The 23,836-nt window shown below is 46.1% G+C and overlaps 1 protein-coding gene across 1 annotated transcript in view; it reads right to left on the bottom strand.

Annotated features, from left to right (window-relative positions):
• Positions 1-23,836, bottom strand: part of LOC110506161 (ADAMTS-like protein 5) — a 64,059-nt gene that overhangs the window by 13,893 nt on the left and 26,330 nt on the right. Inside the window, exons 2-9 of the mRNA XM_036963236.1 lie at positions 23,656-23,731; positions 17,444-17,604; positions 16,461-16,521; positions 15,093-15,198; positions 14,470-14,597; positions 8,151-8,271; positions 2,162-2,248; positions 391-554 (exon numbers count right to left, since the gene is read on the bottom strand). Of these exons, the coding sequence (XP_036819131.1) occupies positions 391-554; positions 2,162-2,248; positions 8,151-8,271; positions 14,470-14,597; positions 15,093-15,198; positions 16,461-16,521; positions 17,444-17,604; positions 23,656-23,731 (904 nt within the window). The remainder of the gene's footprint in view (positions 1-390; positions 555-2,161; positions 2,249-8,150; positions 8,272-14,469; positions 14,598-15,092; positions 15,199-16,460; positions 16,522-17,443; positions 17,605-23,655; positions 23,732-23,836) is intronic.

Raw genomic sequence — 23,836 nt, 5'->3', positions numbered from 1 at the left:
CCAACCGGCCACCCAACCACAGATCACGTCGTTGTGTGGGTGAGCGGTTGGCTTATGTGAACAGACTGCCCCATGGTGGCAGTGGGGTTAAGGTATGGACAGGCATAAGCTACGGACATTGAACACAATAGCATTTTATCAATGGCAATTTGAATGCATAAAAATACCGTAACGAGATCCTAAGGCCTATTGTGAGAACCATTTCTTTCTTTCCTTCCCGTCATGTGAAATCCAGAGATTAGGGCCTAATGAATCTATTTAAATTGACTTCCTCATATGAACTGTTACTCAGTAAAAATAAATGAAATTGTTGCATGTTACGATTATATTTTTGTTCAGTATAGTTATTGCATTGCGGCTCCTGTCAATCATAACTTTGACCAGACTGACCATGACGTGCAGGTCCTCCATAGTGGGTCCAGGGACCTCAAAGCTTTCCCAGGTGTCCACAGAGCGCTTGTACAGGAGCTTGGTTCCCGCTACGCTGTACTCCCCAGGAACACTGATCTTCCAGTTCCCATTAATGACAAACTGGGAACGCCCGTTCTGGAGCGCTGGAGGGAGAAGAGAAGGCTTGAATGAAGGTAGGGAATGTGTTTAGTTTTCAATGCTGATTGGTGAAGTGTGACTGAAATTGGCTTTGTGATGATAATATGTATGTGTTTGATTGAATTATGCTACGGTTGGGGTCAATTCCTATTCAGTCAATTCACAAATCGCAATTGAGGTATGAGGGAAATTTGAGGTGGATTTTTCCTCCCCAATTTCGTCATATCCAATTACGATCTTGTCTCATCGCTGCAACTCTCCAACAGGCTAGGTAGAGCAGCCGCACCAATGTGTCGGAGGAAACACCGTTCAACTGACGACCGAGTCAGCCTGCAGGTGCCCGGCCCACCACAAGGAGTCGCTAGATGAGCCAAGTAAAGCCCCCCCGGCCAAACCCTCCCCTAACCCGGGCAAAGCTGGGCCAATTGTGTGCCGCCCTATGGGACTCCCGGTCACGGCCGGTTGTGACACAGTCTGGGATTGAACCCGGGTCTGAAGTGACGCCTTCGACCGCTGCGCCACTCAGGAGGCCCTGAGTTGGAATTTCTACTTATGTCAGTTAGCAGACTCTTTTATCCAAAGTGACAGGGTGGTGAGTGCATACATTTATTTTGTACTGGTCCTGCGTGGGAATCAAACCAACAACCCTGGCGTTGCAAGAGCCATGCTCTACCAACTGAGCTACACGGGACCATTTTTTTTGTACTGGTCCTGCGTGGGAATCAAACCAACAACCCTGGCGTTGCAAGAGCCATGCTCTACCAACTGAGCTACATGGGACCATGGGACCACTTTACTAAATTGAAATGGAATAAACCTCAACCCTACAATGTAACATTTCTTAATTCAGCAAAGTAACAAAGTTGCCTTGCCAAACAGAGTGGCATTACTACATCATTGCCTTGTTTGGCCTAACCGTGACAAGTTGCAGGAACGGACAAATAGGGAAACCATCGCTTGGAAGTACATTTTTTTGGGGGGGGGGGGGGGGGGGGGGGGGGGGATCTTCCAACCAAATCAGAACTAACCAAGTACATCCACTTGCCTGCCAGAAGGCCAGATCCCCAGTTCCCCCCACCCTTTTCCCGCACCCAGTTCCCCCACCCTGCCCCATGGCCAAATTACACCTTTACGAGTGTTCCATTTCAGGATCCCTGCATTTTCCATTTCAGGAGTCACGTTATTACGGTCTTGTAAATGTGGGTGAGATTAGATGGATAGCCTTGGGTGTTGTGTTGACTGGAGAGCCCAGCCAGAGTGCAGCTGGGTATGAACCAGAGAGCTGTATCGGTCTCTGGTGCCAGGAAGTAACAGTAAGCTAACAGGAATGAGAGGAGAGCAGCATTATGGCTACTGAAAGTGTCAGGGAAGTGGTAGAGTTCTCTAGCCATGGCTGGGTGGGTTGAAACTCATAGCAGACATACAGAAGATGATAAAAAGGTCTCAAAGCAAATTCTCTGTCAAACCAGCACTTCTGAGAGGCTGTCTGTATATGTACTGTATATAGTTAATGATATACAGGACATTGATGCTGTCCTTGTGTGACAGCTCATTCCCAGTGTGTGTGCGTGCGTGTGCGCGCGTGCGTCTGTCAAGCTGAGCCAACTCTTACCCAGATAGTTCCTGCTGTTATCGGTGACACGGATGTGAGTAGCTCCAGCTGGGATCATGGTCACTTCATTGTACCCAAACGGACCCGCTATAGCCAACAGAGTACAGAGACATTCATTAAGACAGATATTACACCAGTGGGAAACAAGTATAAACCATTCATTTAGAGACTGGGTAACAATGATGTAGATAAACACAATATGTGGTGCAGTATGTGTTATATGCAATATATATATAAATATATATTTATATTTGTGAATATATATGGTATATGCTTATGTGTAACACATATAAAACTTTATTAAAGTAAATACATAAACTCAGAAAAAAGGTCCTCTCACTGTCAACTGCTTTTGTTTTCAGCAAACTTAACATGTGTAAATATTTGTATGAACATAACAAGACTCAACAACTGAGACATAAACTGAACAAGTTCCACAGACATGTGACTAACAGAAATTGAATGATGTGTCCCTGAACAAAGGGGGGTCAAAATAAAATAACAGTCAGTATCTGGTGTGGCCACCAGCTGCATTAAGTACTGCAGTGCATCTCCTACTCATAGTCTGCCCCAGATTTGCCAGTTCTTGCTGTGAGATGTTACCCCACTCTTCCACCAAGGCACCTGCAAGTTCCCGGACCCTAGCCCTCGCCCTCCGATCCAACAGGTCCCAGACGTGCTCAATGGGATTGAGATCCGGGCTCTTCGCTGGCCATGCAGAACACTGACATTCCTGTCTTGAAGGAAATCACGCACAGAACGAGCAGTATGGCTGGTGGCATTGTCATGCTGGAGGGTCATGTCAGGATGAGCCTGCAGGAAGGGTACCACATGAGGGAGGAGGATGTCTTCCCTGTAACGCACAGCATTGAGATTGCTTGTAATGACAACAAGCTCAGTCCGATGATGCTGTGACACACCACCACCATGACGGACCCTCTACCTCCAAATCGATCCCGCTCCAGAGTACAGGCCTCGATGTAACGCTCATTCCTTTGACGATAAACACGAATCCGACCATCACCCCTGGTGAGACAAAACCGTGAGTCGTCAGTGAAAAGCACTTTTTGCCAGTCCTGTCTGGTCCAGCGACGGTGGGTTTATGCCCATAGTCGACGTTGTTGCTGGTGATGTTTGGTGAGGACCTGCCTTACAACAGGCCTACAAGCCCTCAGTCTGAGCACTGATGGAGGGATTGTGCGTTCCTGGTGTAACTCGGGCAGTTGTTGTTGCCATCCTGTACCTGTCTGCATGTGTGATGTTCGGATGTACCGATCCTGTGCATGGGTTTTTACACGTGGTCTGCTACTGCGATGACGATCAGCTGTCCGTCCTGTCTCCCTGTAGCGCTGTCTTAGGCGTCTCACAGTACGGACATTGCAATTTATTGCCCTGGCCACATCTGCAGTCCTCATGCCTCCTTGCAGCATGCCTAAGGCACGTTCACGCAGATGAGCAGGGACCCTGGGCATCTTTATTTTGGTGTTTTTCAGTCAGTAGAAAGGCCTCTTTCATGTCCTAACTTTTCATAACTGTGACCTTAATTGCCTACCGTCTGTAAGCTGTTAGTGTCTTAACGACAGTTCCATGTTCATCAATTGTTTATGGTTCATTGAACAAGCATGGGAAACAGTGTTGAAACCCTTTACAATGAAGATCTGTGAAGTTATTTGGATTTTTACAAATTATCTTTGAAAGACAGGGTCCTGAAAAAGGGACGTTTCTTTTTTTGTGGAGTTTATATACGTATATACATATAGCTTTTTTTCTGAGATATATTCTCATAGCAAATTGTTAATACATATTAATTTACTCATTAATGATAACTAAATTAGAATTACATAATGATTTGCAGACAGTTTATTAATGGTTAAACCAAACGTGGGATATTTCACCATCGAGCCAAAAGCATGAACCATTCATTTAGAGAGTGATATTTCACTAGTCAAAAGCAGTCAACATCTCTGTGGTTCCCCTGCTGCTGGTGTGTGAAAAGCGAGCAGCAAGACTACCCTATTCATCGTGGTTTTTCTATGGGACTGAGAAACCGTTGCTCTTGTTTTGACAATTGTAGGTCTCTGAGATGAAAGCTGTGTGTGAATTAAGAGTTATAGTGCTATTTTAAACGGGTCCATTTGAAGAAAGCGTAAAGCTAATTTGGTGATTTACCGCCACCTGTAACACAGTCCTGAACCAAATATTGTGTGAAATTCATTTCTTTTGGTCACTAGATTGAGGTGATATAGCTTAAAGTGGCAATCTGCAATTGCTACATCCATTTTATGGGGATAAATTAATTATATGTTCCCTCTGAACTTATAAATGCCTCAAACTTACTTCATCTGTCCTACCTCATCACAACACAAAATATAAGCTTGTTTTACTCCGTTTGTAAACAAAGAAAATGTTAACAAACACTATATGGCCTCAAAACATGGTTAAAACTATAATGTTGATATCATGGTCAGTCCTTGCATCCATAGCTTTGTCTATGAACATGAGAGTGGTTCATTTCTGCAGCCCCATCCCTCAGCTGTTTACTGAACCAGGGGCAGGAAGAACACTTTGTTATTGTTTCTACTGTAGATTGCCGCTTTAAAGACATTTCCTAACCATACGCAACTCAATTTGAAGACAATACTCTAATCATTTGCTAGTTTAAAATGGTGGAAGCCCTCAATTGCAATGTCCATGCTAAAACGGGTTATATCCATCTAGAGTCCTCTATCTGTCTCTATGGTTCAGCAATAGACTTAGTTATGTTTTTTGAATGAATCTTGTATGTTAGTGCTGGGCTAGAACAAAGGCCTGCAGACCCCGGAGGGGCCTACCCTTAATAAGTTCAGCTGTGTTCAGGACTTCCTCGTTCAAACAAACATCTAGCAACATCTAAAAACCAAAAACATTTTCTATGCAAGCTAACATCACTGTGTGGCTGTACCTGTTTCGAGTTAGTAGGTACTGTACTATTAAAAATGCCATGAAATAGCTTTTGATTCAAATTTCGGGGTGGTTGTAGCATGGCCAAAAGCAAAGCAAGAGTAGGACAAATCCAACTCATGCAATTAAACCATCCAGTCCTCTATCTATCTCTATGGTTCAGACTGTCTCCATTAAATGAATGACTCGCAAAGATTTTGCCATGTTGTGTGAAGAGCTGGAGTAAGTCAGCTGTTCTACAACACAAAATTATTAAACTAGTTTTGTCTCGTCTCTCCTTACGTCAGCTCTACACCACAGGGCTGTTGACTTATGAAACTGATCTATATGTATGTGATAGATCTGCACAGGGCTGTTGACTTACGAAACTGATCTATATGTATGTGATAGATCTGCACAGGGCTGTTGACTTACGAAACTGATCTATATGTATGTGATAGATCTGCACAGGGCTGTTGACTTATGAAACTGATCTAGATGTATGTGATAGATCTGCACAGGGCTGTTGACTTATACAACTGATCTAGATGTATGTGATAGATCTGCACAGGGCTGTTGACTTATGAAACTGATCTAGATGTATGTGATAGATCTGCACAGGGCTGTTGACTTATACAACTGATCTAGATGTATGTGATAGATCTGCACAGGGCTGTTGAGTTATGAAACTGATCTAGATGTATGTGATAGATCTGCACAGGGCTGTTGACTTATGAAACTGATCTAGATGTATGTGATAGATCTGCACAGGGCTGTTGACTTATACAACTGATCTAGATGTATGTGATAGATCTGCACAGGGCTGTTGAGTTATGAAACTGATCTAGATGTATGTGATAGATCTGCACAGGGCTGTTGACTTATGAAACAGATCTATATGTATGTGATAGATCTGCACAGGGCTGTTGACTTATGAAACAGATCTAGATGTATTTGATAGATCTGCACAGGGCTGTTGACTTATGAAACTGATCTAGTTGTATGTGATAGATCTGCACAGGGCTGTTGACTTATGAAACTGATCTAGATGTATGTGATAGATCTGCACAGGGATGTTGACTTATGAAACTGATCTAGATGTATTTTTGTATTAGTGCTAGGCTGGAACAAAGATCTTCACACAATTTGGCCACAAAAGTGCCTATCCTGTAGAGTTCAGCTGTAGGGTTTGAGTTATCAACCTTGAGTTAGGGTTCTGTTCCGCCTCCGGTTAACATTAGAGTGTTATAGCCTGACCGTGATGATTATTTGAATCTGGTGAGTTAGTACCGGGCTGGAACAAACACCTGCACACCAGACGTGCCTGACCTTAAGAAGATCTTAGAGTTAGAAAAGGTAAGACAAATGTATGAACTCACTACTGTAAGTCACTCTGGATAAGAGCGTCTGCTAAATGACTCAAAGATAAATGTATGTATAGCTTGACCGTGATGAGTTCTCTGGGCCCTTGGCTTTTGACCCTGTGGGAAGCAATGATTACGCCCAGCGGCATCAAATCTGTTATGCCTCATTGGGACACACAGCTGCAGGAGGAGAGAAAACCCGGGAAGCCCTCCTAGGCTGCCCAGGCACTCAAACAAAGCCTCCTTTATCTCCATGTTGTCTCCTCACTCAAGCTGAACCATCATGAAGCAGTACAGCCTCTCTTCAGTCACTGTGCCCACACGCGGCGCCAGCTCAACAGAGGATTCTGTTTCAGAATGGAGCGCAGTGCCAAATCGCACGCCAGAGGTGTTGGCCACTCTGTGTGTGTATGTCTGTGTGGGTCTGTGTGTGTGTCTGTATGTGTCGAGGGGAGGGGGGAGGGGGGATTTATTATTGTGTATTCTTGTTTGGGTGCCTGTGTCTGCCTTGCACAGAGTGCAAGTGTGTGTCCGTGTGTGTGTGTGTGTGTGTCCGTGTGTGTCTTTCTCTGCTGCTTGAACACTCGGTCACTGTCCTGCAGGAATCACTTCGGTTGAGAATTCCATGGCAGAGGGCCAGAGCTTATAGTTTGGGGGCCTCTGGTTTGACCCTCAGAAAACACACACACACACACACACACACACACACACACACACAGTGCATTTATGGGCCTAGAGTAACATTCTGTTGACGCTCTGTTTGTACATTCTGTTTCTTAGAGTGCAGCAAGTACCATTAGTGTTCCCTTATCGAAACTTCATGAATCCAGCTTTGACTAAACATTAACACCGAGTGTACAAAACATTAGGAACACCTGCTCTTTCCATGACATACACTGACCAAGTGAATTCTATGATCCCTTATTGATGTCACCTGTTAAAGCCACTTCAATCAGGGTACATGAGGGAGGGGTTTTAAGCCTTGAGACAATTCAGACATGGATTGTATATGTGTGCCATTCAGAGGGTGAATGGGCAAGACAAAAGATTGAAGTGTCTTTGAACGGGGTATGATAGTAGGTGCCAGGCGCACCGGTTTTAGTCAAGAACTGCACCGCTACTGGGTTTCTCCGCGCTCAACAGTTTCTTCCTGTGTGAATCAATGGGCCACCACCCAAAGGACATCCAGTCAACTTGACACAACCATGGGAAGCATTGGAGTCAACATGGGCCAGCATCCCTGTGGAACGCTTTCAACACCTTGTAGAGTCAACATGGGCCAGCATCCCTGTGGAACGCTTTCAACACCTTGTAGAGTCAACATGGGCCAGCATCCCTGTGGAACGCTTTCAACACCTTGTAGAGTCAACATGGGCCAGCATCCCTGTGGAACGCTTTCAACACCTTGTAGAGTCAACATGGGCCAGCATCCCTGTGGAACGCTTTCAACACCTTGTAGAGTCAACATGGGCCAGCATCCCTGTTTAACGCTTTCAACACCTTGTAGAGTCCATGGCTGACAGATTGAGGCTGTTCTGAGGGCAAAGGGGGGTGCAAACAAATATTAGGAAATTTGTAATGTTTTGTACATTCAGTGTGTCAGCCTTTGACATTTTGTTTGCTCTGTCTATGCTTCGAGTTTGTGTGTGTGTGTGTGTGTGTGTGTGTGTGTGTGTGTGTGTGTGTGTGTGTTTGCTTATGTGTACCTGCTCCCTGTGCATTCTGGTACACACTCCTGTGGTGTAGACAGGTGGAGTTCTGTCCTCCACACACCATACAGGCATCCTCCTGCTGGTCCGAGCCCAAGATCAGGTCACAGCCCGGTGTCTGCACAAGACAGGCAACGTTCAGACAACGCACAGGCAACACAGGCAACGTTCAGACAACACAGAAAAAGACAACACACAGACAATTAACATAAAACCAGACACACAACAGACAAAGCAAAAACAAATCAAGGTTGAAAACCAAATACCCCAAGATACCCCCTGAAAAAGAGCACCAGTAACTGCTGATGGCCTTGTTAAACGTAGACCCAGTGAAATGCCACAAGCAGCACTGCAGATATTGAGATGAGTGAGATGCAAGACTTCACTCCCACACAGTCACACACAGCATCTGCACATGTGCACGGGTTCGTTTCACGTTGTTACAACGTGGGACCCACGGAACCAAAATGGCTGAGAATTTCTGCCTCGCGCTTCAACGCTCTTAGTTGTTGCGGAAATTGACCCACGCTGCTGTTTACTTTCTGTGTTTATGTCATATCGCTGGGTCTACCTTTAAGGGACGATCACTCCGGGTACCTGATTAGACTGGACAGGCTCCTTTACTATGCCTCAGACACACAGCTTTATGACTGGTTTTTCATCATGACACATTCACACCACGTCCGGGAGTTCAGAGTTGGTAACCCAGAAAAGAGCCTATGGAAAAGTCTAGTTGCTTTCTCCTTTCTCTGTAAAAGTGGGACTGACCTCTGACCCCGGCTTGGGCATGCTGACCCCCAATATATCAGTCCAGGCGTAAAGTTCAGGGGTGATGATTGGCGGGTCAAAGGTCCCATAAGAAGTCAGGGGTGTGCCATGTAAACAGAGAGCCCTTCCCCCTATGGCAGAATTGCAGTAATCGTAAAGCAGTTCTAGTTGAGGGGTGCAGGTTTTCTACAATACCACAGAACTCAGAAGGCTTCAGAATAATTCTGAACAGGAAGTAGGGCATGTAGATAATACCACACCAACATTTCTTAGAAGATGGTGACCTAGCGATGGAGGTAAGTTGAAGATGTGGATGTCTTTTTCCACTACATAAAAGGACAAGGGGCACAGCACTAATTAACTATGTCCATGTAGTCAGATGTTGCTCTATGGTGAACATCCCCACTGTCTCTGTTGAAGCATGTTCCACTCTGGAGAGACGTGGAGAGGAGAGACGTGGAGAGACGATGAGAGGAGAGATGTGGAGAGATGATGAGAGGAGAGACGTGGAGAGACGATGAGAGGAGAGACGTGGAGAGACGATGAGAGGAGAGATGATGAGAGGAGAGACGTGGAGAGACGATGAGTGGAGAGACGAGGAGAGGAGAGACGTGGAGAGACGAGGAGAGGAGAGACGTGGAGAGACGAGGAGAGGAGAGACGTGGAGAGACAAGGAGAGGTGGAGAGACGATGAGAGACGTGGAGAGACAATGAGAGGAGAGAATAGGAGAGACGATGAGAGGAGAGAATAGGAGAGACGAGGAGAGGAGAGACGAGGAGAGGAGAGACGAGGAGAGGAGAGACGAGGAGAGAAGATTAGAGGAGAGACGAGGAGAGGAGAAACGAGGAGAGACGATGAGAGATGGAGAGACGATGAGAGGAGAGACGTGGAGAGGAGAGAATAGGAGAGAGGTGGAAAGACGATGAGAGGAGAGATGATGAGAGGAGAGACGTGGAGAGACGATGAGAGGAGAGATGATGAGAGGAGAGACGTGGAGAGACGATGAGTGGAGAGATGAGGAGAGGAGAGACGTGGAGAGACGAGGAGAGACCAGGAGAGGTGGAGAGACGATGAGGAGAGACGATGAGAGGAGAGATGTGGAGAGACGATGAGAGGAGAGAATAGGAGAGACGATGAGAGGAGAGAATAGGAGAGACGATGAGAGGAGAGACGAGGAGAGGAGAGACGAGGAGAGGAGAGACGAGGAGAGGAGAGACGAGGAGAAACGAGGAGAGGAGAGACGTGGAGAGACGATGAGAGGAGAGAATAGGAGAGACGATGAGAGGAGAGAATAGGAGAGACGATGAGAGGAGAGAATAGGAGAGAAGATGAGAGGAGAGAATAGGAGAGAAGAGGAGAGGAGAGACGAGGAGAGACGAGGAGAGGAGAGACGAGGAGAGAAGATTCGACGAGAGACGAGGAGAAACAAGGAGAGACGATGAGAGGAGAGATAAGGAGAGACGATGAGAGGAGAGACGTGGAGAGGAGAGACGAGGAGAGGAGAGAATAGGAGAGACGATGAGAGGAGAGACGAGGAGAGGAGAGACGAGGAGAGGAGAGACGAGGAGAGGAGAGACGAGGAGAAACGAGGAGAGGAGAGACGTGGAGAGACGATGAGAGGAGAGAATAGGAGAGACGATGAGAGGAGAGAATAGGAGAGACGATGAGAGGAGAGAATAGGAGAGAAGATGAGAGGAGAGAATAGGAGAGAAGAGGAGAGGAGAGACGAGGAGAGACGAGGAGAGGAGAGACGAGGAGAGAAGATTCGACGAGAGACGAGGAGAAACAAGGAGAGACGATGAGAGGAGAGATAAGGAGAGACGATGAGAGGAGAGACGTGGAGAGGAGAGAATAGGAGAGAGGTGGAAAGACGATGAGAGGAGAGATGATTAGAGGAGAGACGTGGAGAGACGATGAGAGGAGAGATGATGAGAGGAGAGACGTGGAGAGACGATGAGTGGAGAGACGAGGAGAGGAGAGACGTGGAGAGACGAGGAGAGACAAGGAGAGGTGGAGAGACGATGAGGAGAGACGTGGAGAGACGATGAGAGGAGAGATGTGGAGAGACGATGAGAGGAGAGAATAGGAGAGACGATGAGAGGAGAGAATAGGAGAGACGATGAGAGGAGAGACGAGGAGAGGAGAGACGAGGAGAGGAGAGACGAGGAGAAACGAGGAGAGGAGAGACGTGGAGAGACGATGAGAGGAGAGAATAGGAGAAACGATGAGAGGAGAGAATAGGAGAGAAGAGGAGAGGAGAGACGAGGAGAGACGAGGAGAGAAGATTAGAGGAGAGACGAGGAGAGGAGAAACGAGGAGAGACGATGAGAGGAGAGATAAGGAGAGACGATGAGAGGAGAGACGTGGAGAGGAGAGAATAGGAGAGAGGTGGAGAGATGATTAGAGGAGAGACGTGGAGAGACGATGAGAGGAGAGATGATGAGAGGAGAGACGTGGAGAGACGATGAGTGGAGAGACGAGGAGAGGAGAGACGTGGAGAGACGAGGAGAGACAAGGAGAGGTGGAGAGACGATGAGGAGAGACGTGGAGAGACGATGAGAGGAGAGATGTGGAGAGACGATGAGAGGAGAGAATAGGAGAGACGATGAGAGGAGAGAATAGGAGAGACGATGAGAGGAGACAAGGAGAGGAGAGACGAGGAGAGGAGAGACGAGGAGAGGAGAGACGAGGAGAAACGAGGAGAGGAGAGACGAGGAGAGACGATGAGAGGAGAGATAAGGAGAGGAGAGAATAGGAGAGAGGTGGAAAGACAATGAGAGGAGAGAATAAAAAAATAGACAAGGAGAGACGTGGAGAGATGATGAGAGGAGAGACGATGAGAGGAGAGATGATGAGAGGAGAGACGATGAGAAGAGAGACGATGAGAGACGAGGAGAGGAGAGACGGTGAGAGGAGAGAGGATGACAGGAGAGACGATGAGAAGAGAGACGAGGAGAGACGATGAGAAGAGAGACGAGGAGAGGAGAAATACCAACCCTGCAAAGCACTTTGAAGCCTGGTGAAAAGCATCATACCATCATATACATTAAAACACTCAGAGAGAAGCTTTTTTACATTTTAAATGTAACCTTTATTTAACCAGGCTAGTCAGTTAAGAACAAATTCTTATTTTCAATGACAACCTACTGTTCCCCAGTAGGCCAACTGCCTAGTTCAGGGGCAGAGCGACATATTTTTACCTTGTCAGTTTGGGGATTCGATCCAACAACGGTTACTGGCCCAACACTCTAACCACTCGGCTAGCTGCTGCCCCAGATTCAAGTGGGCGTCTGTGTGTGTGTGTGTGTGTGTGTGTGTGTGTGTGTGTGTGTGTGTGCGTGCGTCTCCATCTGTGTGTGTGCGTGCGTCTCCGTCTGTGTGTGTGTGTGTGTGTGTGTGCGTGGGGTCAGGGGTCAATTGCTTGCTACACACCAGTCAGATTACAATCTGTATGTTCCTCCTGCAGTGCAGAGAAAACCAATCAAGTGGGAGGTTCTAGAGTAGAGACCAGCAATCTAGGAAACATATAATTATCTACCCCTCACACACACACAGTGAATCTGTGTACGCAACAGTATATGAATCAACACAACAAGCTACCTGAGTGCATGAGGCACTCTTTACTGTATACATGAATACCCCCCCCCCCCCCCCCCCCCCCCCCCCCCCCCCACACACACACACACACACACACACACACACACACACACACATTTAGTCCAGGCAGCTATGTGTAGTGTGGGCCTGAACTCAATCTGTGTCACGCCGCCTTCCAGACCAGCTGGACTCTGCATCTGCTTCCTGTCCTAGACCATGCCCCCTGGGATCTCAGACAGTTTAGGGCCACTGCTGACCTCACGCCCCATAAATCCCCTCATACACATCAACTCACACAAAGACATACAAGCAAACACACAAACATAAAGACCAAAATGCTAATGTTCACACTCCTACATTTCTCTGCACACACACACGCACACACACACATTTTGATTTTGGGATTTGATGGAGGACCATAATGTACTACCAAAGCCTCAACCTCTGGGGAGAGAATTGATTTTCCAATCATCTCCATCTGCTGGAGTGTGTGGGGGATGGGAGAACCCTATTACTGAGGTGTGTGTGTATGGGATGGGAGAACCCTATTACTGAGGTGTGTGTGGGGGATGGGAGAACCCTATTACTGAGGTGTGTGTGGGGGATGGGAGAACCCTATTACTGAGGTGTGTGTGTGGGATGGGAGAACCCTTTTACTGAGGTGTGTGTGTGGGATGGGAGAACCCTATTACTGAGGTGTGTGTGTGGGATGGGAGAACCTTATTACTGAGGTGTGTGTGTGTGTGTGAGTGTGTGTCCCTGAAAGGGCCCATCGTGCATCCCTTGTTGCATTGTTCCACATACACAGAGCAACAACATGTTTGTGTCTGTGTGTGTGTGTGTTTGTGTCCGTGTGTGTGTGTGTGTCCGTGTGTCTGTGTGTCCGTGTGTCTGTGTGTCCGTGTGTGTGTGTGTCCGTGTGTGTCTTTCTCTGCTGCTTGAACACTCGGTCACTGTCCTGCAGGAATCACTTAGGTTGAGAATTTAGTGGCGGAGGGCCAGAGCTTATAGTTTGGGGGCCTCTGCTTTGACCCTCAGAACACACACACACACACACACACAGAGTGCATTTATGGGCCTAGAGTAACATTCTGTTAATGCTCTGTTTGTACATTCTGTTTCTTAGAGTGCAGCAAGTACCATTAGTGTTCCCTCATCGAAACTTCATGAATCCAGCTTTGACTAAACATAAATTAGTTCTAAAAGAAAAAGCCGTAAAGAATGTCAGCCCTTGACATTGATTTTGCTCCGTCTATCCTTTAGAGGCTGTGTTTGTATGCGAGCGTGTGTGTGTGGGCGTGTGTGTGTGTGTGGGCGTGGGCGTGTGTGTGTGTGTGTGTGTGTGTGTGTGTGTGTGTGTGTGTGTGTGTGTGTGTGTGTGTGTGTGTGGGTGTGCTCTGACAAGTGCACTCTGGTCCTAACGCACAGGATGAGTAAACTACTCCTAAGGGAACCAGAGGAAATGGTCAACACAGTCCCAATAATGTCCAGACAGACAGTCCCAATACTGCCCAGACAGAGACAGTCCCAAGACTGCCCAGACAGAGACAGTCCCAATACTGTCCAGACAGAGACAGTCCCAATACTGTCCAGACAGAGACAGTCCCAATACTGTCCAGACAGAGACAGTCCCAATACTGTCCAGACAGAGACAGTCCCAATACTATCCAGACAGAGACAGTCCCAATACTGTCCAGACAGAGACAGTCCCAATACTGTCCAGACAGAGAGAGTCCCAATACTGCCCAGACAGAGAGTCCCAATACTGCCCAGACAGAGACAGTCCCAATACTGCCCAGACAGAGACATTCCCAATACTGCCCAGACAGAGAGAAAGGGGATGCAAGAGGGAGAGTGTGTGCTTTCGATTCCAGTACTGCCTGACACACACACACATAGTGAGACCACCTCTCTGTGTAGTAGACACATACACACAAAATTGTCACTCACCAAGCATTTTCCGTTGACACACACATCTCCAGGCTCTTTACTGCAGGCAGTGCCGTCCAGGACACGACCAAAGTTGTAGTAGAAGTTGTGACCCTGGGCCAGACAGCTCAGCTCACACGGGTTAGAACCTTAGGTTAGGAGGTGGTATCACAAGACAAGGCAAACATACATATATAAACAACCTCCTCACGGACAGACATTACCTCTCACATACGACTAAACAGTACAGTTACTAGAAAGTTGGGTTAGTCACGTTACTGGCTATTCTAGTCTATTATCTCCTAGCCGTAGTACTGCAGGACAGGGTTTAAAAGAACTGGACATTTTAATTGATGGAAGGAGGTAACTAGTAGCAGGTGGAGGACAGATGGGAATGGAATAAGGTAGGAGAACGGGGATGGAGGTAGGAAATGGGGGGGAAGTAGTGGTGGGGGTAGGGTGCAGAGGGGAAAGCGTGAAACAGGTCAGTGGAGAGTATGGACTGAATTCATAATACAGATGTGGCCAAATGACAAGCAGATTTCCCAATGGACATATGCCACATTTAGCGCGCGCACACACACACACACACACACACACACACACACACACACACACACACACACACACCATGCCTCACCGACCTCCATGGAAGGTGGTCCATCTGTAACTGTTTCCAGCCACCAGCGGTCTGTCGTTGTAGGCAGAACACTGCATCTCCCTGAAGTCCTCTGAGCCCCCAGCACACCCCTGCAGCAGACAGATACATACAATAGAGAGACCTGGTTACCCAGTGCCATGCACTCACACATGCATGCCTCAACACACCTCACCACCTTATGTTAATATGTTTAATATACTGTAACCAATACTGACTCACTGTCTAAACACACATGTACACACCCATACTTCTGACAGAGGATCCTCACCGTATACCTTCCAGGTAAACCAACGTCTTGGACGGTATATCTTCAAGAATATATACCATGAAAATATACTATTCACTGAGGGTGTAGATGAAAACTCTGTTGTATCTATCTATTTCTGGGACTCAGATAGAAGTATATGTACTGTTCATATAGTATCAGGAGCTCAACTTGTGTACAGTACAATGGAGTGACAGGTTCATGTGTCAGTGAAACCGATCACGCCCAGACAGCATACCTGCTTAGTTAAATATAGTAACAGCACAGTTCACATTCACTGAACCAACTTTGTTATCAGCCCTGAAGCACACTTAGCTTATCGTTTCAAAATGTTTGACAACAATACAAAGGTCTGCATCGACCATTCTGTATGGAAATCCATCATTCAAAAGTTGTGATTCTGATTACACCTTTTTTGTTGTTGAAGGAGAACAGATGTATTTTCCCTTGGGTTTGGTTATTCTTAGACAGTGAAGAAAGGGAGAAAGCAGAAAGGGATGATGCAGGGTTGAAAGTGATTGACTTTAGGGTGGACCAGGAATCGAACCCTTTTGTCTCGGGGCAAAGAGTGAATGGGGGTCTGCAGTAGACAGCACATGACAACAAGTCACAGTTACAATGAGATTGTAACACAGTGGAATCTCAAACTCCAAAAAAAAGCAACAAGTGACAAATTGATAGGTTACAAATTCCTGTCATACACACAAGGCTGACGCAGGGTTACAGATCTGTTTGTGATTTAGCCAACTCCTCGTTCTGTTGTGTTTATCCATTGTCTTGCCAGCGTGTCATGTAGGCCTATGGTAGGAGTCAGAGGAGTTGGCACTTCAACAGATGAGACCAGGGGTGTGTTAATTAGACTAAAGGGACTTCCTGGACTCATCCAAAACAAAATGCTCCTTTAAATGTTCCTTTCCAAAATGTTTTAAACCGTTTTCCATTGCATTCCGTACACAAGCTTGACACTCACTTGGCTGCATGATATTGTGGATGTTGTATTGGGCCAGTAGGTCTTGGCATGATAGACATGTGCAAACACAGCATACTGCTTTCCCTGTGTGGTGATGTCATCGTGTTGACACATACCTTGGTGTTGCAGATCTTGTATTGTCTGGGGTCTCCTGAACATGGTCCGCCAACTGGGTTCCTGAGACAGAGTTCAGTCATTTATGAAAATGACAATGACTTAGAAATAAGGAGGGTTCTATGGTGTAACAATCAAATAAAGGCTATTACGGTGAGCCTGATGTCCCGCAGGCAGATTCTGCATGTAGACTGAGAGAATCTGCCAGGACTGAGTGGGATGTGTGAGATCCGAGCAGCATTAGTGACTCAGCATGTAGACTGAGAGAATCTGCCAGGACTGAGTGGGATGTGGGAGATCCGAGCAGCATTAGTTCATTTTTTTTGTCACTGGTTATTTGGATGAATCAGGATTGGGAAAAGGCGATGCTTAAACTGATTCGCCTCGAGTGCATCGCACCTGTGCCCACACGGATCAGAAGGGGGGGCGGGGGGCTTTGCCTGTGAGTTTCCTTTTGCAACGGGGGGAGACTTGGCATTTGCTGGAAATGTACATTTCTAATACATATGAACACGCAGCTGACCAAATTATGTGAGATTTTACTTCTGCTTTAACAGAGATTACTGTAAGCCTACTGAACACAGGGATGAGCCTCCAGCCAAATGTTTTCATTTGAGAAGTAGTCAATCTGACTGGGGCCATTGTGGTCAAAACGTTAAAGGCCCTGTCCAGTTAAAAACTTGATTTACCTATGTTTTATATTTCCTCAAAATAAGGTTGGAATAATACTGTGACATTGTGAAAATGATGATAATGCACTTTTAGTGTAAGACTGTACACTTATGGGCACACTAAATAAGGCCACTGGTCATCCCATTACAGAAATCTGACTTGAATGGTAGTCATTGTGTTCTCATGTTTTATTACTAGATAGACCACAGCAAATACAGAGAAAGCAGCATACAAAGACATTCACTGACATGTTTTGAGGATTAACCTGTTTGAAACAAGTCTCTATTGTGATTGGACCATCCCTGGTTCTTACCTCGTGATGCAGGTGCGTGTACGCACAGAGGCCCCTCCCCCACATGAGCGCGAGCACACGGACCAGCCATTCCACGAGGCCCATTCGTTCCTGTAGTGCAGCTGTCGTCGTGCACGCGCTGAACAACCCTCTGAAGGACCCCACGCAGACACCCAGGAAGACTGAGACACAAAAGGTCAGAGGTCAACATAATTTATTGACGTAAAGTAAACTAGACTCTATTGATATATTTCTAATGGTTCACATACATTACAAACAGCACTCTGCATCAACTGATTATTCATTGATTCCTACAGAATTGATCCCAAAGGGCCAAGGCCATTAGCTTATTGGTTGGAGAATGGATTCTCTAGGGCCCCAATTATGATTCCTTAGAAGATACGTCACTTTGGATTGAACGATTGACTGATAGATTTGGTCATTCAACAATACACTTAGACAACAGTCAAATCAGTTTCCGTTATTACCACTCACACATTATGATTAAAGCAGTACCTTCATTCCAAATGATTGAGCATGAACATGTATTGCCAGAATAAATACAACAACTCTCTCCCCAGTGTGGAGCTCTGGGCCCATGTTCATAAAGTTTGAGTTCATGCCCGACTACATTGCAGACGCATACCAGATCTTACAATGCCTGGATAAGTATTTAACATATCACACTGTGTGTGTGTGTGTGTGTGTGTGTGTGTGTGTGTGTGTGTGTGTGTTTGTACACAATCTGCTACCTGTCAACAAGATCACCTTGGGGAAGCCAGTTGTTTAGTGCTGTATATAAAAGCTTCATCTCCATCACATACATCTATTTCAAGAGTGTGTGTGTGTACCTGCACCCCTATGTGACAACTGTAAACACAGCCAAACAACAAAATGATGAGAGAACTAAACGGTTCATTTTCAAAAGCATTCCAGGGTTTCTCTGGAGGGGGATTTAAACTGTCAGTGATCCCTCTTATCTTTCATAGGGGAGCAGAGCATGGGCTTCAAAACCTTTCACTTACAGTACACATTATTATGTATCCCTAACTAACAAACATATCCACTTCTACTGAAAGCATTGCTGTGCACGTACGTGGTTGACACCTGTGCCGAAGGTGTGTGTTCACCCTGTCTGACTTCCTGGTTGGCTACTATTGGCCCAGTTTCAGATCAATCAGTTCCCTTGTTGTGCATAGCTGTAAGCAATATGTTTATATCCCCACCTATCTCTCTGAGAGCCCTAGCCCTGGGTGGAGTTTAGGCCATATTATTTGTATACTAATCAGGTATTTTCAGGTCAATGACGGGGAGTCACTAAAGGCCAAGTGAGTGGATTGGAAATCGGCCCCAAAATCTGCCTCTTTATAACTGACAGAGTCAGATTTCCCTCCGTTAAGGTTCAGGAGTGACTAGTCTAGAGGACTACATTACACACGCCATCATATGGTCCATGGCAGGGTGACCTGGGGTTACAACCACCGCCAGTTAAATTAGCATCGATAAAGTTGGCGATAGGAAGGCCCGGCATACTATACTAATGAAAACAACCTCTGACCTTTCCAAACACCCCCCAATCCCCTTTATTACCCCCTTATCCCTCAATATATTCCGGGAGAGGTGATTGAAGGTAAGGTAGAGCGAATCAGGAATCCCCTTCACTTCTACAGAGTAAATAAGCCATATTTGTCTGAGCCAAAACAGCCCATAGGACAGGAGCCCATCTATTTCTATAGTGTGAGGCAGCTTGGTGACCACCCCTTGGACATGCTAGTCTGTCGCAGGGCCTGACCCCCAAACTATCTCCCTACTGCTGTGTGCCAAGCAGAGAGCCCTCGTTTCTAGAGTCTTTGGTACGAATCGACCTGGAAACAAACCCACAACCTTACAATCTCAATCTCTTCTTGAACTCCCAAGTAGTGCAGCGGTCCAAGGCACTGCATCTCAGTGCAATAGTCCCTGGTTTCGAATCCAGGCTGTCACATCTGTCCGTGATTGGGAGTCCCATAGGGCGGCACACAATTGGCCCAGCGTCGTCTGGGTTTGGCTGGGGTAGGCCGTCATTGTAAATAAGAATTTGTTCTTAACTGACTTGCCTAGTTAAATATAAAATAAATTAATAAAGACAGATAGTCTTACCACAAGACCTCTGAATTGAACGCTCTCAGAGTGGCTTATAGGTAATCAGGTTGACCTGGCTACCAGAATGGATGGACATCTCAGGGTAGGAGTGCTGATCTAGGATCAGGTCCCCCGTCTATGTAATCTTATTCATTGGGATTCAAAACGGGAAGACGGGTCCTAAATTAGCACTAGGTTTACTTAGATGTTAGACTAGATTGTCGATTTGTGGCTGTAGGAACATGCACATAAACTAATCCCAGAGAAGATTCAGGAGAACAGAACTGTGCTGATCTAGGATCAGTTTTGCCTTGTAGATAGAATATTCGTACATGGACAGGACATCGTGGATCAACAGTCCTACTCATACAGAATATGAAGCAGATACAAAACGTCGTTCACACCATTTCTATTCACACCTTTATGAAGACTAAATCATATTATTGGTAACTATGGTAGTTAACAAGGTAGATTGTTGTTTTTCAAGTGTATACTTTTGATGCATCTGAATGACTCAGGTAAGACTCTGGTAAGAGTTAAGGTAAGAGAATAAATACTTCCACAAAGTTGAATTGTTGTTTGTGTAACATAGTGGATGGATAAAGCACAGGGGAGCAGCATGATACAGTGTGCTGGCCTTTCTTTATACATCGTGCATTATTGCCCAGCACCTGTGTAGCAACGCGCCGCAGGTCCATGGTCTCGTGATGAGGTGGCCCTGCCTGCGACTTCAAAATCAATGTCAAGTTTCTAACATTGTACTCCCTGTTCACCCATGAGTGTGTGGCCAAGCAGGTCTCCAACTCAATCATCAAGTTTGCTGACGACACAACAGTAGTAGGCCTGATTACCAACAATGACGAGACGGCCAACAGGGAGGAGGTGAGAGACCTGGTGGAGTGGTGCCAGGAAAATAACCTCTCCCTCAACGTCAACAAAATGAAGGAGCTGATCGTAGACTACAGGAGACAGCAGAGAGCACACCCCCATCCACATCGACGGAGAGGGTAAAATGTTTCATGTTCCTCGGCGTGCACATCACTGGTGACCTGAAATGGTCCCTTCACACAGACAGACAGTGTGGTGAAGAAGGCGCAACAGCACCTCTTCAACATAAGGAGGCTGAAGAAATTTGGCTTGGCCCCTAAGACCCTCACAAACTTGCACCACTGAGAGCATCCTGTCGGGCTGTATCAGCGCCTGGTACGGCAATCACATCGCCAGCAACTGCAGGGCTCTCCAGAGGGTGGTGTAGTCAGCCCAATGCTTCATCAGGGGCACATTGCCTGCTCTCCAGGACATCTACAGCACCCGGTGTCACAGGAAGGCCAAGAAGATCAAGGACCCCAGCCCCCCGAGACATGGCCTGTTCATCCTGCTACCGTCTAGAAGGAGGAGACAGTACAGGTGCATCAAGAGACTGGGACCATCAAATCTGGGATCGAGAGGCACAGTCACTACTAGCCGGCCTCAGCCCAGTACCCTGCCCTGTACCTAAGACACGGTCACTAGCCGGCTACAACCGGGTTATCTACCCCACACCTTAGAGATCACTGCCCTATGTGCATAGAGTCATTGAACACTGGTCACTTTAATAATGTTTACATACTGTTTTACCTAATTAACATGTATATAGTGTATTCTAGTCATGGCTCATCCTATATAACTACTGCTATACACACCTTTCTATTCACATACTGTCCATATTGTCTACACACATCATTCACATACATCTACAGGGGCTTCAGAAAGTATTCATACCCCTTGATTTTTACACATTTTGTTGTGTTAAAAAGTGGGATTAAATGTATTTAGTAATAATTTTTTTCTTAAATGATCTAAACAAAATACTCTATAATCTTGATTTCCTGTTGTGTTTTGAATGTATTTGTTATATCTTGTTTATTATTTGTGTACTTGTTTGACATGATACTGCATTGTTAGGAGCTAGTAACTTAAGCATTTTGCTGCAACCTCTATAAAATATGCAACCAATACACTTTTGATTTGAGACTTTGGTCTCTACCGTGGGTGAGCCGGGTTCAGATCCCGCCCATGACATGATTTCACCTTAGTTGACTTCAAGAGTTTGGCACATGCCTACCTTAGTCAGACAAACACCTGTAAAGTGCTCCATTTGATCACTCCCCTTTTCACTATAACCCAGTCAGAGGAATGACACGGATGATTGGCTGAGGGTTAACGGACATGGCTGGGCAATGGTTGACTGTCTCAGCCACCGGAGGGTTTTTGTGTGTGTGCGAGTTAGTGAGTGAGTGAGAGAGAGAGAGAGTGAAAGAGTGAAAGAACGAAAGAAAGAGTCCAGGACCAAGAGATGGTGTTAACAAGGCTGTAAATTCAACCTCAAGTTCAGTTTTGCTGCCACATTTTAAAACGGTCTATCAGTGCGTCAATGTCAGGAGGAGGTCTGTGTGGGGGAGTGTGAGGGGTGTGTGTACGTGTGTCAGGAAAGCCTCCTTTGCCCTCAGGCTCTCCCTGACAACCAGACAAACAGTGATGAAAGATGGCCGCTCCGCTTGAAGGAGAAGCAAGGGGCAACGCAGCAATTAGAGAGTGCCCAGATGGGAGAGAGATGGAGAGCAACTACCAGCCCTATAGGAACATGCCGCCATCCCCGCCTCCATTAGCAGGCTAAACGCTACACAAACATTCCAATCAGCTCCTTTCTTCCAGAACCTCAATCGCCGTGCCAGCTGGACCCCTCATCACATCTGATACTAGTTGGAGCACTTTGATTTCTATATTATCTAAATGACCTGGATTTTCCTCAGGGAAACACTGGAGAACAGGGATTTGTGTCCCAAATGGCACCCTATTCCTTATATAGGCCACTACTTTTGACCAGGGCCCATAGGGTTAGGGTTAATAGTGCACTATATAGGGAATAGAGTGCCATTTGGTACACAAACTTTCTTTGCACAGATTAGAGCATCAGACTAATCAGGCCCTGTTCTCAGACCTGTTTCTGCTGTCTTGCCAACTCCTATGGTCATTGTCAAGCCAATAGGAGTTGGCAAGAATGCACAAACAGATCTGGGAGCAGGCTACTGAATGAGGTCTGTGAGTTTATAAAGCGTCCAGCCAGGATGGGTTCAATTCCATTTCACGTCAGCCATTTGATTGGAATGATTGGAAATGTCCCATTAATGTAGCATTGTTTCATGAGTTGACTCAAAACCGTGGGCATCCAGTCAGATTCAGTAAGAATCCAAACATTCTTGTCTGAGGTTTCCAAAAGCTTTCCTAGCGAAAGTGTTAATTTTCATTATTTAGTAGTGTTATCTTGACAACATGAAATCACACGCTCGCAGAACAGTTAAGTGCTTAATTTGACAAATTCTGTTCGTTCACACGTATACTGTATAATTGTTACTCTCTCGCGGCTGTGCAGCAGGGCTGTGGAGAGAAATAAGAAACTGCTTTAGCGACGTGAAACCCAGCCCTCAGCAGGCGCTGTGGACATGTCTATCAGTGTTAAAACCTCTTACAGCTCCCCCCCTACTTTGTGCAATTTCCGCCTGAAGACATACCCAAATCTAACAGCCTGTAGCTCAGGCACAGAACCAAGGATATGCATATTCTTGGTACCATTTGACAGAAAACACTCTGAAGTTTGTGTACATGTGAATTGAATGTAGGAGAATATAACACAATATATCTGGTTTAGATAAAACAATGAAGGAAACCATACGTTTTATATTTTTATTGTTGTATCATCTTTAAAATGAACAAGATAAAACAAACATTCAGATAGGATGATGGGGACAATTTCAGTGAAAAATATAAGGGGGCAACAGTACTTGTGCAAAGTTTCAGAATGATAACTTCCAAAATGAGTGTGCTACATGACATTTATCATGAAGTCACCCAGGTGTCCCACACAAGTAGCCCAAATGTACCCATGTGGCCAAATTGGTGAAGGTATACATTTTGAAACAAATAACTATATACAAAATACCAAAATGGTATTCTAACACCCCCCCCCCCCCCCCCCCCCCCCCCCCCCCCCCTCCCAAAGAATAAAAAAATGGGGAAAAAATAATGATTGATTAATGAGGTGTGCTGGAGAAGGTAGTGAAGAACTAACTTACGCTGGGCTGGGAGGACAGGTAGACGGCAGAGACCAGCAGGCAGATGAAGGTCAGAGCCTGGCAGAGAGACAACTTCCTGGAGACAGAGACAATAAACAACCTCAGTCAGTTACACACCCAGCTTTTCTCCATACCAATCACACCCTCACATCGATAAACAACCCCGATTAAATCAGAGAGA

Source organism: Oncorhynchus mykiss, chromosome 26 (assembly GCF_013265735.2).
Source record: "Oncorhynchus mykiss isolate Arlee chromosome 26, USDA_OmykA_1.1, whole genome shotgun sequence".
Taxonomy (NCBI): Eukaryota; Metazoa; Chordata; class Actinopteri; order Salmoniformes; family Salmonidae; genus Oncorhynchus; species Oncorhynchus mykiss.
Note: the sequence above shows the minus strand (reverse complement) of the source record. Positions and strands in the feature narration are given on the sequence as shown.